The 15,254-nt window shown below is 34.9% G+C and overlaps 2 protein-coding genes across 2 annotated transcripts; both read right to left on the reverse strand.

Moving 5' to 3' along the window:
- Positions 1-25: 25 nt before the first annotated feature.
- On the reverse strand, positions 26-5,859 carry LOC118345048 (probable serine/threonine-protein kinase At1g54610; the record flags this gene model as incomplete). The annotated part of the gene is made up of 8 exons (XM_035686905.1): positions 5,497-5,859; positions 4,768-5,052; positions 4,353-4,670; positions 3,409-3,636; positions 1,659-1,713; positions 1,492-1,582; positions 1,226-1,343; positions 26-272 (listed from the first exon to the last, which is right to left on the reverse strand). Coding segments are annotated over exons 1-8 (1,705 nt in total), but the record flags the coding sequence as incomplete, so codon positions are not given.
- Positions 5,860-8,121: 2,262 nt separating this feature from the next.
- LOC118343775 (probable nucleolar protein 5-2) lies at positions 8,122-12,320 on the reverse strand. The gene is made up of 9 exons (XM_035686904.1): positions 12,222-12,320; positions 11,896-11,984; positions 11,645-11,686; positions 11,272-11,451; positions 11,009-11,173; positions 10,091-10,291; positions 9,102-9,599; positions 8,896-9,030; positions 8,122-8,799 (listed from the first exon to the last, which is right to left on the reverse strand). The coding sequence occupies exons 2-9, from the start codon at positions 11,971-11,973 to the stop codon at positions 8,359-8,361; spliced, it is 1,740 nt and encodes a 579-aa protein (XP_035542797.1). The 5' UTR covers positions 11,974-11,984; positions 12,222-12,320; the 3' UTR covers positions 8,122-8,358.
- Positions 12,321-15,254: the final 2,934 nt, after the last annotated feature.

The raw sequence follows: 15,254 nt of genomic DNA on the forward strand, positions 1-15,254 counted from the left end.
GATTTTGATGTTTCTCTTGCATCACCTGCGGCATGCTTTTTCCGCCTTGGAGCGTGAATGCCACCAGCATCACCAATCGGACCTGACCAAGTTTGGAATGGCTCTTTTGAATAAGTGAATGTGGTTGAACTAAAAGGGACATCTCGTGGAACAATTGCAGGATCGATATGCTGAGAAGCACCCAAGGGAAAGCCAAGTTGTCCATCCTGGTGTGGTGGAGGAAACTTCTCACTCTTGCTCTTTGCATTTGCATGGGTAATAAGACGCCTTCTCTGTTTCAGAAGAAAGCCAACAAACAGTCAAGAAACACAAACTCAAACCTAAATCAGCTCGGCAGTGGCTTCAAATTTTGGTCAGATTGATATGCAAATTGTATGCCTGTAGATGTTCCATACACAAAAGATCAGATGGTGAAAAAGGAGCCTAAGCTGCTTTATCAAATAAATGGAAGTGGCTAAAAACCAAACTCAAGCTCACTTGAAAGGGAACAAACTTTAATCTTGTTGTCTGTTCAATGAAAAAGTTCACGAGATCCATATGGTCAATTTGCATTTACTGCCCTTTTTAGTGCCTGATATTCTAGCAAAATGGACGGTATACAATAATAAACCATCACTGAATCTGCTAAATAAGAAGATACTTTGATCGCTCCCATACAGGAGGGAAGAGGGTTAGAGATGCATTTCAACTAGACTTCTTGGTCATTAAAGTTGGGAAAGACCTTCAATTATGTTCTGAGTCGCCACGGCATGTGGAACACAATTTAAGTTTCTTCTCATCTCATTTAGAGCAGCTATTTATTAGCAATGACAATAATTCAAAAGTAATAAATGGCAATTGGTTGCAAACAAACAAGTTGACCAAATATTAGCACTAGCCTAGAAAAAAAAAAAAAGCGAAACATATTATCAGGAGTCTCTCACTGCCGTTTATTCTTGTAATGAAGGGCACAATATTTAAATCATAGATTGCCAAATTTTTTTTCCAAATAAAATGAGTGGACAACTTTAAAAAATCAGTGACGCAAGAATATTGACTATTGAGTCAACTACAAGACCTAAATGGCAGTAAGAAAAGTGGGAGGGACACAGAAAGGGTACTAATCTTATAATTCCTACGTATCTGGTTATCAAATAAAGGGTACTAATAGAGGTTACTACCATTTGAACCGATTCTTATGCAGTATTTTAAAAGTTGGTTAACAGGAGAAAATTATTAAACATACATCAAGATTAGATTGAAGCTCAGCGTTAGCTTCTGGAGCTGGAAATGCCCTAACAGCACGATCACGGGTGCGTGTTTTCTTTACACCCTCAGCCTGGACTTTACCGGCAGCTCTTAACCTGCACAGACATACAATTAATATTCTTCACAGTTCATACTTGCATGTAAGAAGACATTTTTTTTATAGGTAAAATAAGATTTTGTTTTATCAAGTAAATAGGCAAAGCCGAAATACACAGGAAGTATTTGTGGAGAACACCTAGTTACATGTTAGGATCTAGAAATGGATACAAGGCATGTCCATGCAAACCATTAACACCAACAATAAGAAAAACTTTGACATGGAGTATTTCGTAAACTGATGAAGAATCAACACGTGAAAAAATAAAAGATATAAAAAATTCAGAAATGGAGACTAAGTGCAACAAAATCACCAAATTGACCCCCAATGCCCATTGACTCCAAATCATATGGCAGTGAGGGCTTAACCTAGCATAATCATAGAAATATACATTATAAACATGGAATTACACATTTGACATACCAAGATGAAGAGCAATTCCAAATTTTAAAACAAGTTACTAACGTTCGTTGGGGATAGATAGAGAAAGTGCAGGTTTTTAAAAGGGAGAACAGAAGCAAAATTGGAAGATGAGTAAGTCAAGAAAAAAGCTCTGGCTGCTTAACCCCTTTACCATTATTAACCAAAGAACCAAAGATAAATACTAAATCAAGATAGCCCCTACCAAGGACATGACCCCAAAGGTTGATATCATTCAGACCTTTAGAACTATGCACAGTATCCAAATGAATTGTCATAAAGAACCAAAACTTAGTAGCACAAAACAGGGTGTAAAGCATCCACACCTCCGAGCTTCATCATCCCGTCGTTTAGCATCTATTTCCTTGCTTGGAGGATATTTTGGGAGGCTAGACGGTTCGCATGCATAAGGTTCTGTAGTGAAGAACTGCCAAAAAGTTGGGAGAAGAAGAAAATTGGGAGTACAAAGGCTTAAGTTCAGAAAGATATCAGACAAGTTACAAATTCAACGAAAATATATAAGTAAATAAATTAAGCATGTAACATGCACACATGATCAATGTTTAGAATTTCAATATCATCACAACTTTTTTTTTTCTGAGTAATATCATTTTTTTTTTATAAGTGAAAGAATTAATATCATCATAGCTTGATATCAGCCTTGTGATGCCTATCATTTTACACAGTGACTTCAGGGGGTTCTTTATCTGCCATTTTAAGGCTCTTTATTACACAGTGACTTCATTTTCATTTAAAATTCTAGGTGAATAACATTGACCTAGAATTACATTGAGATTTTGATTACCATTGGCGCGAGAAAGACCCGAGTTTTATACCACAAGCAACACTGGCACTCCCAGTCACAGTACTGCTAGGGATATCTTTTTACGACCGGGAATATACCAAAAGAGAGCAAAAGGTGAATAATATAGAACAAGATAGTTTAGCCCAAAAACTACATCCAAGATTTGAAGAACAATCATCAGTAGGCTAACTTTCTCAAAAGCAGATCCTTTTTTATGGTGACAATATCAACTTCAAGGTAAATGTCACATATAGAGGTACAGGTTTTGACCTAATTAGGCTGAATTGGTTATGGCTTGGTAGAGTTGAGTAGAGTTAAGTTGAGTTGCATAAATGAAAATACAGTCAGCAAAACTGATAGTTTGAGTTTCCACAGAGAGAAATCCAAATCCAAAACCCAGATTACCAGACTCCCAGATCAATGATCAAGCACTCAAAAGTCTGTGTCACAAGGGAAATAGTATAGCTAAGAGGAAAAGAAGAAGAATTTGACCTTTAACATATTCATAATTCTCAAAACTGCAATGAACCAACAAATCAATTAGCATTGTTAAGCAATAACAACTTTTAGTGACCAAACTGCTACATTAGCAGCCCGTAAGTGACTTGTTTAAAGGATTACAGCACTTAGTTTCATAAACTATTAAGCAAAGCAAGCACCTAGAATAAACAAAGTCAATCAAATTGTCAAAGCTCAGAGAAATAAAGACAGTACTTATCAAAAAGCAAAAGACGGTACTTATCAAGAAGCAAAAGCATGACAATCAAGAGATAAACAAAGTAGGATAGAATCATGCATGTTAATTGGAAAAATTGATCATAAATATGTCAAGACTCACCTCACTTCTTAATGCAGCAGTGGCCGTCAGCCTTTCTGCTGGATCAATTGCAAGAAGAGTATCAATAAGGGGCAATGATGATGGAGGGAAATCTTTAAATGTCTCTTTAATGCATCGTTTGTAAGGTTCTCGGGGCCTGAATAAGGTTGCATTAGGCAATTTTGCTTTTTTGAAGTATTCATCAGAAGGTGAGCCACATAGCTTGTATATCTTATGCAGTTGCTCTACCTAAGTGAGCAGTTAAGATATCAGATTCTCTAAATCATTACATGTTTAAATCCAATATGCAGTAAATGACAGGGAATGCCAAAACCTATCCATGATATGCCACGTAACAATATTCTTACCTTTACTTAGCAACCAACAAAAAGAAGGGAAGGATAAGAGATATGCTTAAATCCACAGATATAATTTAAGTTGTGCCATATCTTAAGAAAATTGATCAATAATTAAACTGTAAAAACCAACTAGTGAGATGCAAAATCTCACCTATTCATCATGTTCAAATCATCCAAAATAGGAATATGGTCCTGATACTAAACAAAAGGCTTGTTAATGCAATGTCACCTAAGAACATAACCACAATCATATCCAATTTCTTATATGTTCAGTTTCTCAAGAAGAGAAGACCAGGGCTGTAAACTTTACAGCAAACAATAACAAAACCAATTGTTATTTTTATTTTATTAAAAAGAGGTGCTCAAGCCATAAACAGAACCTCAATTCATACGACATTTGTAGGCTTCCTACAATTATATGTATCCAAGAAGAGAAAAAGATAAGAAAAGAAAAGCATGTTGCATTGCCTTTAGTTGACCATTTTCTGTGGAGAATATAGAGAACATAACATAACAAACACAAGGAGAGTTTAGCAAAACTGAAGTAGAGAATTGACCTACGATACTGCAAATGAAACAAAGAGAGATGAGAGAGTAAGTAGTGACCTCTGTACGGCCTGGCATAATTGGTTTTCCAGCCAATAACTCAGCTAAAATGCAACCTGCACTCCAAAGGTCTATGCCCACTCCATAATCAGTAGCCCCAAGAAGGAGTTCAGGAGGTCGATACCAAAGAGTGACCACCCGACTAGTCATGGTGCGTTTTTGGTTTGGATCAAAGGTAGAAGCCAACCCAAAGTCAGCAATCTTTAGTATTCCACTATTGTCAATAAGAAGATTTGATCCTTTAATGTCACGGTGAAGCACTCCATGGTTGTGACAGTGCTCAAGTCCAGATAGTAATTGATGCATGTAACATTTGACCTGCAATAACAACAGGAACATTTATTTTAGTATTATGAGTTATGACGTTATAAAATATGCTCATTAACTTCATATATCAAGGAAAACATGGGCAAACCTGAGCCTCTGTAAATCTAATTCCCGGACTAGCAGCAAGGCCAGCTAAATCATGCTCCATGTACTGAAAGACCAGGTACAAACTACAGTGCATCCTTGATGTAGCCAAACCCTCTAACTTGACAACATTGGGATGATCCAAACGCCGCAAAATGAGTATCTCTCTAGCCATAAATCTCACACTCTCAGGTTCCAAATTATCAAAACGAACCTTTTTCAGCGCAACAAGTTTACCCGTCAATATATCTCTAGCTTTGTACACGTTACTATATGTTCCCTGCCCAATCTAACACCAGAAGAAGTTCCAAGGAGGGGAAAAATCAAAAGCATGAATATTATAAACCATCATTAACCCTATACCTATTCATATTAATACAATTATCTTTTACTTATCAAAAAAAAAATTAACCCTATACATCATGGATTGCCCATCTCAAATGATGTAATTATCATGTTTACCCTTCATTTTCATACATACAGGTAACATTGTGCATTGATTTCGAGCCTGTCATTGCCACATTATTTGTGATAAGTAATTGATGCAAAAATCTCTAGATGAATGCATCTCAAATGACATGGGTCATTATCACATTTCTCCCATTACAAACAAAAGAAGCATCATATTGCTATTAAGTGCAGAATTTCCATGCCTACATCATTTGAGACAAGCAATAAAAAATACACCAAATTAAAGCTTTTTCCAAAAAATAAATGGTACGGTGGTACCCACCTTGTCAATCTTCTCAAAAGAGTCTGCCCTCCGTGGAATCAACCCAGTGAGTGCTGCCCCACACACATCTGTGAGCCAGGGTGGCCACCCAGCTACAAGCTGCTCTCGTCGTGAATGCTTTGGTAGATTACTTTGCCTCAGGTTCGCCCTAGACCTTCTCTCCCCCGGTGGCCGCTGACCCCCTTCACCACCATCCTTCTCCCCCTCCTTTATCCCACCATTATGAGCCTCAACAACATTCGTATCTACTTTCCTAGCTGAGACATCATCCACCTTCCTATTAGACTGAACATTCAGATTCTCCTCCTCCTTCACCTCAGATATTATACCAGATGAGACTTCTCGACTGATTAGACACCCCATTTCTTTAATCTAAGCCTCATTGCTCAACATGTTCTACACACATACACATACATGAGACCTTCAGTTATACTGAATCATCACTAAAAACTACCAATTGACCTACATACGTAACTTCAAGAGTCAACGACTTAAAATCAACTCTATATCTTACAATACGATCCAAAAACATCGCGTGATAAGAACTTCGATTGATCGATATCATTTGCGCATAAAGAAGCATATCTATGATAAAATAAAGGCGTATGACTAAAAGGAAATCAAATCATTCGAACATACAAGAAAGACAAATACAATCACTTTAAATTCAAATTTCAAAGGTTCGGAGCCTCCACGATTCATTTGGAGCCAAGAGTTGATCTGGGCATCCAAAAAAAAGCGCGACAGAGAGCATTAAAAGTGATATATGAAAGGGAAATGAGTTGTTGGGGCATCAAAGATTAGCTAAGAGTGGAATAGAGAGAGACTTACAGTGATCAAATCTTAGTTATACAAACAGTGATCCCCGAGTCTGTTTAGTTTTGGTATCTTGTGCAGTCTTTTCTATCACCCCAGACAAGAAGAGGAATAAAAAGAGTAGCAGAGATCGTCCTATTTCAGAAAAGTCAAACCCTCCTGTATTCTCCCTCTCTCTCTCTCTCTCTCTCTCCTCTTCTCTTCTCTTCTCTTCTCTTCTCACATACGGCATGGAATCGTGGATCAGTTCCTTGATAGACGGGCGAAAATTGAGCTATTTTTATTTTTCTTTTTCTTTTTCCTCTGTTTAAAAAAATAAATCTACTTCAAATTTTAAAAAATAAATTAAAAAAATAATTATTATCAATTACTATTCATTATTAATACCTAACAAAAACCGCTCTCATATTTTATAAAAAATACTCTACACTTTATAAAAAATTAATAAATAAATAATATAAAAATAAATAATAACTTATGTATAGATTATTTGTACAAACACAAAATTAGTAGAAGGTGTTCGAAATGAGTAAAGTATTGGCCTAAAAAAAAATTGTAAAAACGTTTTATATTCTATAATAATTCTCAATTCTTGAAGCACCAAACAGATAAAGACAAAATCCAGCAGATTTCAGGGACTTCATCTACTAATAACGTATTAAGAGCACTAGCATTATTAAATTTATTTTTAAATTTTGATAAAAAGTATATATTTTTTATATATTTAAAATTTTTTTATCTATAATTTTACATTGAATTAGCTTTTACAAAATAATAATATAATATTATTTTTTTAATAATAATATTTTATTTTATTTTTCATATTTTATAATTACATTAATCATATGTTAATTAATAATTTAATTTAATTCTTACATTATTATTACAAGACAGTTGTAGATTAAATGTGAATAAAAAAAACTATTGAAGATTAAAAGTGAATACAAAATAGATTTGATGAGTGAACAGTAGCCCTTCAAATTTGAAGAAACTTATACATTTACTGTAGTTCAAAATTTTACATTTATCTTTTTGACTAATCCAATGCATATCTTTTGATGAAATTCATCATATTTTATATTTAGCTAAGCTTTTGATGAAGCCAATATCAATACTCTAAAAAGCCACGATGTATTGTGTTGCATACTAATTTTAGTACAATTGAAATGAAATGGTTTCGAAAAAATAATAATTCATATAATTTATTGTAAAAGATGTTAAAAATAATTTATCTATAAGAAATGTTATATACAGTTTTAGAATATATAAATCTCGCACACTCTTTTTAAAATAATGAATAAATCAAGTTTAGAAAATGATGATGAACTTCACTGAATTTTTTTTAATTACCTGTTTATTTCTAACCATTTATCTAAATTTGTTGGGAAAGATTTTCTTACGAATTATTATTATTATTTTGTTGGGTTACCAATTTTCTCCTAATTCACGGTAGTGTTCACATATAATTGGCGATTTACAAATTACACAATTTTCAAACCTTTCACAGCCAAAACTAATTCCAAGTCAAAACTCGTTCCAATAACCAATAAGAGAGAGTAGGGATGGAAATTCATTTTTCTTTTTGGGTAAAGTCATACCAAGTAGTGCATGAGCTAATTACCAAGCAAAAAGAAAAGAAAAGAAAAGAAAAGAAAGAGAAATTACATTGTGATAAGATGGAAAATTACAGGTTTGCAAGGCTCTATTTATATTGGATTAGTCAGGAATGAAGTCTAACTACAGTGGGTGCAGAATTCTTGTGAAGGACACGAAACCATTTTTTGTTAATAGGAAATGGACAGAGAGAAATAAACCAGAAACCATTATCGATTCATTCAAGTAATATCGCCAAATATTAATTCTGTCATCCTCTCCCAAATCAACTTCGTGCATTCATGTCCACAGATGTTAGAGAATGCACTACAAAAAACTTAAATACCCAACAATAGAAACAGGAAAAAGCAATGAAAATGTTATTTTACAGATAAAAGTACCGATTTTCCACCTAATTTTAACCAAAATTGTTTGGTTGCCATCCAGACCTATTCAATCCTCGCTTTTCTTCTTTTTCTTTTTAGTCTTGCTTGGCAATTCAGCTGATTCTTCTTGTTCAGCATGTTTTCTTTTCTTCTTCTTCTTCTCCTCCTTCTTGTCAATGGAATCAACATTCTCATCCCCGTTCTGTGCCACAGCATCCACATCCGAATGTTTCTTCTTCTTCTTCTTCTTCTTCTTTTCTTTTGTCCCCGCCTCTTCTTCTTCGGCATGCTCATTCCCATCAATTGGCACGGCCGTTTCTGCCTCATCAACTTTCTTCTTCTCTTTCTTTTCCTTTTTCTTCTTCTCCTTCTTACTAGTAGCAGGAGCCTCAACTGCTTCCTCAGTCGGAGTAGGCTCCTCTGCTTTCCTCTTCTTTGGGACCTCACCATTGTCAGCAGCGGTATTTGCCATTTGCCCGAGAACAGAATCCGCAGAAGGATTATATGTCTACATTAAAAAAAAAAAAAAAAACAGAAGAGCTAATGAACACCAGACAACAAGGGGCAAAATCTATGTATCATATGCTAAAAAATAATTTTAGACCTTGGCAGCAGTTATCAATCCCCCAGCTCCCTTCTTTCGATCCTTGTCATAGACTTCTATCTTAGGTTTGCCTTTAGCTGACCCAGAAAAGCGACCCAATTCTCTACCTTCAAGATTCCTTAAACGTGCCTCAACCTGTCAATTAAAGAAAATGTTTCAATAAAAAGATCATGCAAGTGCCAGACAAATTTGTGTGGAGTGAGTACCTTTGCTCGGTTCTCCAGGCCCAAGGAATTATCTTGACTATCTCCAAGCGCATCATATCTAATTGCTAATGCAGTTTTCGCAGCAAGTGACCGAGAAATCTTCCCCTTAAACTTTGGTGGTGCCTGACCAACCAATGAGGCATGGTAGATAAGCCCATATTTGGGAGTAGCATGCTTAGTTTTCAATGCTCTGAAGAGAGCCTTTTCAGCACCAAGAATCTGAATCGTGCTACCAGGCTGCTTTGAAAGATTCAGTAAACTGCCCCCATGGGCAATGAGGCGAGCACCAACAAGCTCCCCAACAAGGACAGTCAAATTTGGTGCGATCATGTTCATCCTGTTTTTTAAATATTCATAGAGCTGAGCTCTGTACTCGGAAAGAGAGAGAACCTGGTCACAGAGTTCTTTGATATTAACCAAATCAAGGTCACTAATTTCAGTTCCCATTGATATCATAGCAGCTTCCTTTAATTCTGTCTCAACCTCATCTGACAATATCTGCAATATATATATATATATATATCGGTAAATTAGATTTTATTGATCATAAAGATGGGCAAAAGCCCAAGTACACATGACATATCTGCAATATTTCGAGGAATCAAAACAAAAGAAACTTCTAAGAGTATAATCTTCATTATTTTTTTATAGGTAAGCATCATCTTCATTCTTTATCAGAATAAAAACATATTGCAATTATTGCCCACGATATCATGTTTTTTCACAGTTATATAAGAATTTTAATAGTGAGCTCTGTTTGTTAAACTGTGATACTATATGCTCTAAAGTAACTCTTTGACTGTATGATTGCTCATCAGAATCCCCTTACCAATATGTTCAGCTTTTGGGATGGGATTGAATTTAAAAAAAAAAAAAAAAAAAGAAATGGATTGGACTTGGATTCAGACTTCTACTAGGTTAAGTGGTACAAAAGGGACAAACCATAGGAACATCTTTATATACTTCAAAAAGAAAGTAAGCAATTCCACCTCAGAAAAATCAAGCTTTGCAGCATTAACCCGGTCACCCATGAGCTTCACTGTCTTGGCATAATGGATGTTATCCGCGACAATCTTAGTCAACTCAGGAAAATGCCAACCATACCATTCTCGAACCCTCATTGCATATGTATTCAGCTCTTTATCAAGGTCATCAAGCAACCCAATGGCCTGAATGATCATCGTATCCACCTAGAAAACAAGCAATATATAAATGAGTTAAAAATACAACATACCTGCAAAATTTAAGTTACCACCTATTCAAGAAAATAGCTATTCCCATCAGTTATTCAAGAAAATGCTGATTCTCACCGGCCATTAAGGGATGGAAATTTATCTTAGAAACATGGCACTGTAACGACCCTATGAAAGGCCAAGCCACATTTGGGTTTTTACACCCATACTACTCAAGTTACAATTCAAGTGCCTGGGAATCATTATGAACCACAGCAACTTCTCTCACTCAAGTAGTGTGGCTGGAGAATGACTCTGATACAATTTTAAACAACTCAAGGAAATATAAAGCCACATCTAGGCTTATATTCCAAAGGAAGTAGTCAAGTTACAATTGGAGCCCCCTCTCATGACAAATCTAGGTTGTTGCCGCTCAATTGAAACTAGTACAGACTGAAATTGAAATTGTCATTATCATAGATAGCTCTAACCCATTTTCTCAAGAATTAACATTAAAGAAATAAATCAACTAAGTCACAAGTTCACAAACTATAAGTAAGGTTTCAAGCTGTAAATAGACAACAGGTACACAGTCGGTTCACCAAAAATTTGTACACCCAACTTTAAGAAGAACCAAATTTTTAACTCAACCATAATAAACTATACATTCAAAGAAGTTCACATTCTTTATTGTTGTCTTTAAAGACCACTTATTAAACAAATAAAGAAACACACCTTATCAGCACTGAACTTCAGCTTGTATCTAGATAAGCTATGAGATAAACCCAAACTCATTGGTGCAAAATCTTGAACACCGAGGCCAGATATGAGCTCGGTCATCTGATGTCTTACACCTCTCATCAACTCCATAACAGCCTGGCTGTGGACGCATTCTATTTTCTGCAATACAATAATCACTCTGACTTTAAAAAAAAAATCTAAAACAAAAACTAAATTCTATTACACGTTAGCCTATCATCAGCAAGTTCCCAACATACCAGTTTGTCCTTAATGATGTTCCCAAGCTTTGAATCAGCCACAGCCAATGTTTCACCACTGCAGTGTGCACGCAAGAACTTCCGCAATCCCTTGCTGGGTTTGCTATCAATCAATAGGGTCGCTGCTTCCAAAGCTTCTGCCGTATTCTCAAACTTGGAAAATGCTTTCAGCTTCACCACCTAAAGTTTAATGACCAAAACCAAAAAAGAGATTCATCACTAAGATAGATTACGAATATGAAATCAAGATGCCCAATTTAAACAAAAGTTTATAATGGGTATTATTTTCACGCCAAAGGATCATTTTTAAGGGAAGTATGGACGATTCTTTTTAATCAACAGAGAAAACAAGAAATAGGCAGAGAGATATTACCTGTCTAGCTGTCTCAGCACTGGAAAACTCCTTCCACAGGTCCTGCATCACAATTATATAAGTCAGCCTCAAATAATAAAGTAATGAACTTAGCCCGATAGAAAAGAAAAAGACTTGTTCTCTCGAGGTAAACGTTCCATTATTTGAAAACCAAATATAAGTCGTAAATCCAAACATTGGACAAAATTTTCCTCCACTTTTCTCAGCAACCAATCAAAGCGCGCATAAGAAGTTTGAATGTATATATATACCTCAACTTTGTTGAGCTTCTTTTCATCCAAAACCTTGAAGAGCGCGAAACCCGCCGGAGTTTCAAACAACAGAATCATTCTTCAACTTCCTGAAAAACCCCAACACACAAAAAGTCAGCTCCTTGTTCACTCAAACTAGCTACATGCAGAAACGGAACACAACCCAACTCGAGCTTGGAAAAAATCTTGCATAATATAATACGTAAATAAGCCAAATACCCCCTGCACATATTCATCAAAGCAAATGCATAAGGGATATGAAGAGGAAGAGAAGGGGCGGGAGAGCCTAAGGTTTGGCAAACAAAAGAGAGGTGCCAATTTCATACCTCTGTTTCTGCCTGCGTTTGTGCGAGAAGAGGAGGCGGAGAAGAAAAAGGAGTGAGAAGAGGAAGGAAGGGGAGGGTCTGGGTTAGGGTTTAAGCCTTTAGGTGAGCTTTTGTTATTTGATAATTATAGATGAAAAGCTGAGCCGGGCTTCAGGTTTCCAATTCTCAAACCCATTCTAGCCCAGCGGCCCAGCAGAGCCCAATACTATCATCCAAAGTTTTTGTTTTTTCGATGTCAAATACATTACATAAATACTTGACTCCTTTTTAATTGAGTTTATTTATTTATTTGCAAGCTAATGCATAAAATATGCTATCCCCATAATTTATACGATTTTAATATTTAAATTTAAATTTTTTTCTTCTTTTAAATCAAATTATATCATGCAACTGATATTGATAATATGTTTTATATACCGACTTGTAAATAGAAAAACTCTTTTTAATTTAGGGCAAAATATGATGTTGGACAAAACTTGCAACGACCTTAACTGTAGGCCAATCATAAATCTATAGTTATATTTGTATTCATTGTCAAAGATATTCTATAGTGGATTATTTAAATTATTAACCACTATTTTTCGTTGAGTAATCCTATATACATTCATGGAATGTGTAAGTATCATGCAATCGCTTTGAAAAATAGTTTGGTTCACTATTAAAAAATTAATTTTTTTCATGTGAATCTCATATTTATTTACTTTTCTCAAAGTGATTACACGGCGCTTGCGCACTCACGACTGCAACTATCATTTCTCTTTTCCGTTTTGATAATAAGGATTTTGCCACATCATCATTGTTTTTAATTTAGTAGTAAAAATTAAGTTAAGATAATAAATGTTTGGATTTAAAAGTTATAAATATTCCTTTTGTTGTTGCATGTCCTATACTAGTATTAACAAGCCAGTGAATAGACTTATGGTAAAATAAAAAAAAAATTGATTTAATTTTTTGTAATCTAATATGTCAACAATGTAGAGGTTATATCATCGAGATAAACCTAATAATATAATTTTTCCAATTGGTTAGGAAAGTGTTAGGAGAGAGTAAGTTTTGATATTGCCTATTGGTAGGTTGATTGACTTATTGTAGTTGTTACAGTTTTGTTTTGAACCATAATACTTTAATAGAACCAAGATAAATGATTTTTTTATCCTAAGTTTTAGCTTAAATGATTGTCTGTTTAAATGGTTGACATGTAAAATCATTTAAAATATGTCACGTCAACTAATATAATTACAATGAAAATATTTAAAATAAAAAACTTTACTGCTACAAAATGAATTATTCATAAATTAGTTATTGATATCATTTAAAATGTAAACTTTAATTTATAAGATTCAAATTTTATTTTTTTTATTTTTTTATTTTTTTACAATTCAAATTATAATATGAGCATTGCTATATATGTTATCCACACTGATTTATAAATAGATATATATATATTTTTTTTATAAAAATACGAAAACACTAAGGTGGTACTAGGGCAAGCGACAATGTGTATTGAATTGGGTATTGAATCGTGTATTGTATTTTTTTTAAAAAGCATGTGTGTATTTTTTTAAAAAAATATACACAAATATTTATAAAAAAGAATTATTCGATACACTTTTTCGGTATGCTTTGTCGGTGGAATGATATATTCATAAAAATATAAAAATATCTAAATACTAATGTGATGAAATCTAGAACTTAAAAACAGCAGTTGGGATTCTCATGCATTTCGATCTCAGCTTATCAGTCTTAAGCTGAAAGGCCACAAACTGATTAAGTGTCTGCATGTAGAGGGCTTGTTGTTGATGACAACTCTTCTATCAACTTGTAAGCGTCAGTTCAATATAGTGAAACTTCTACGATATATTTTGTATGAGGGAATCTGATGCCATAACTGTTAGGAATTTGGACCTCCCAAATTCACCTCCTAAGATCCACCACCCTTTGGTGAAATATGAAAAAAAACAGCGAAATAATAATAACACAAGAATTTACGTGGAAACTCCTAAAACAGGAGAAAAAAACCACCAGACCCAAAGAATAAAATATACTATGTGAAAAATTATTACAATTACACAATTTTTCTCATTACCCCAAATGACACCCACAAACTTCTCCACTAGCAAAATTTTAACTCTCACATCTTTTCGTTTTTACAAGAAAATGATAATAGAGGAATTTTCTTAGAGTCATAAGTTACTAATTAAGCTTATGACTTTGTGTAATTAACTAAGAGGCTAAGCCTCCTTTTTATAGGCCATGGGGCCTCTTCCTTATTTTTCTCCCACCGATGTAGGATTCACACAAATGAGCAAAACCCAACAATGTGCACCTTGCGATTTTGGCTGATCCCACAGCCACACTCCATCGCAATAAAGATCTTCATAACTTCTACTATCATGCTCCACCATAAAAGCATACCCACTCAGAATAAACCAATTTCAAGTATTTCAATTTCGGCCCATGTCGAAAATAACCTTGTTGAAAAATTATGGTGCAACTTCCACGTTTGGCTTTCCTGGAAGTTCATTAGTCATCGACATAAATTTCCACCACACACCCTACATTAATGCCAAACCAATGCCTGTGTACAAACTTGTGGACCCGCTAACATTAACACATCATCTATCATGGCAACTTTGGGAATTAGCGACATGCCATGAGGATGTACATGTCTCTTTAACAGACATCGTCTTCCATGGAGAGAGACACAACGTTAGTTTCATTACCAGTATCTCCATTTACTGATTTGGAGCCACTTGCCGGACCTGCTCCTTCTCTTGGACAATTTTTCTTGATGTGCCCAGATTATCCACACCCCTAGCAGACTACTTTCATCTTCATGAAGTTATTATTCTTCCCATTACCAGCTACTACCAATGCTAAGTTTCCAGGTGGACCATTTCTTTGACCACATAGTATTCTTTCTTCAGAAAAGAGTTTACTGGTAACCTCTGAAAAATTATTTTCTCCTTCTCATGTATCAAAATAGGTTTCATATGCTCATAGGAAGGTGGAAGAGACCAGATGAGCCTCAAT

This window comes from Juglans regia, unplaced genomic scaffold (genome assembly GCF_001411555.2).
Source record: "Juglans regia cultivar Chandler unplaced genomic scaffold, Walnut 2.0 Scaffold_128, whole genome shotgun sequence".
Lineage (NCBI taxonomy): Eukaryota > Viridiplantae > Streptophyta > Magnoliopsida > Fagales > Juglandaceae > Juglans > Juglans regia.

Coding starts and splice junctions, on each gene's coding strand:
- LOC118343775 (XM_035686904.1), bottom strand. CDS start 11,973: ATGATTCTGTTGTTTGAAACTCCGGCGGGTTTCGCGCTCTTCAAGGTT. Junction 10,292..11,008: donor TGAAGTTCAGTGCTGATAAG/GTGTGTTTCTTT, acceptor CTTGTTTTCTAG/GTGGATACGATGATCATTCA. Junction 9,031..9,101: donor GCCTGGAGAACCGAGCAAAG/GTACTCACTCCA, acceptor TTTAATTGACAG/GTTGAGGCACGTTTAAGGAA.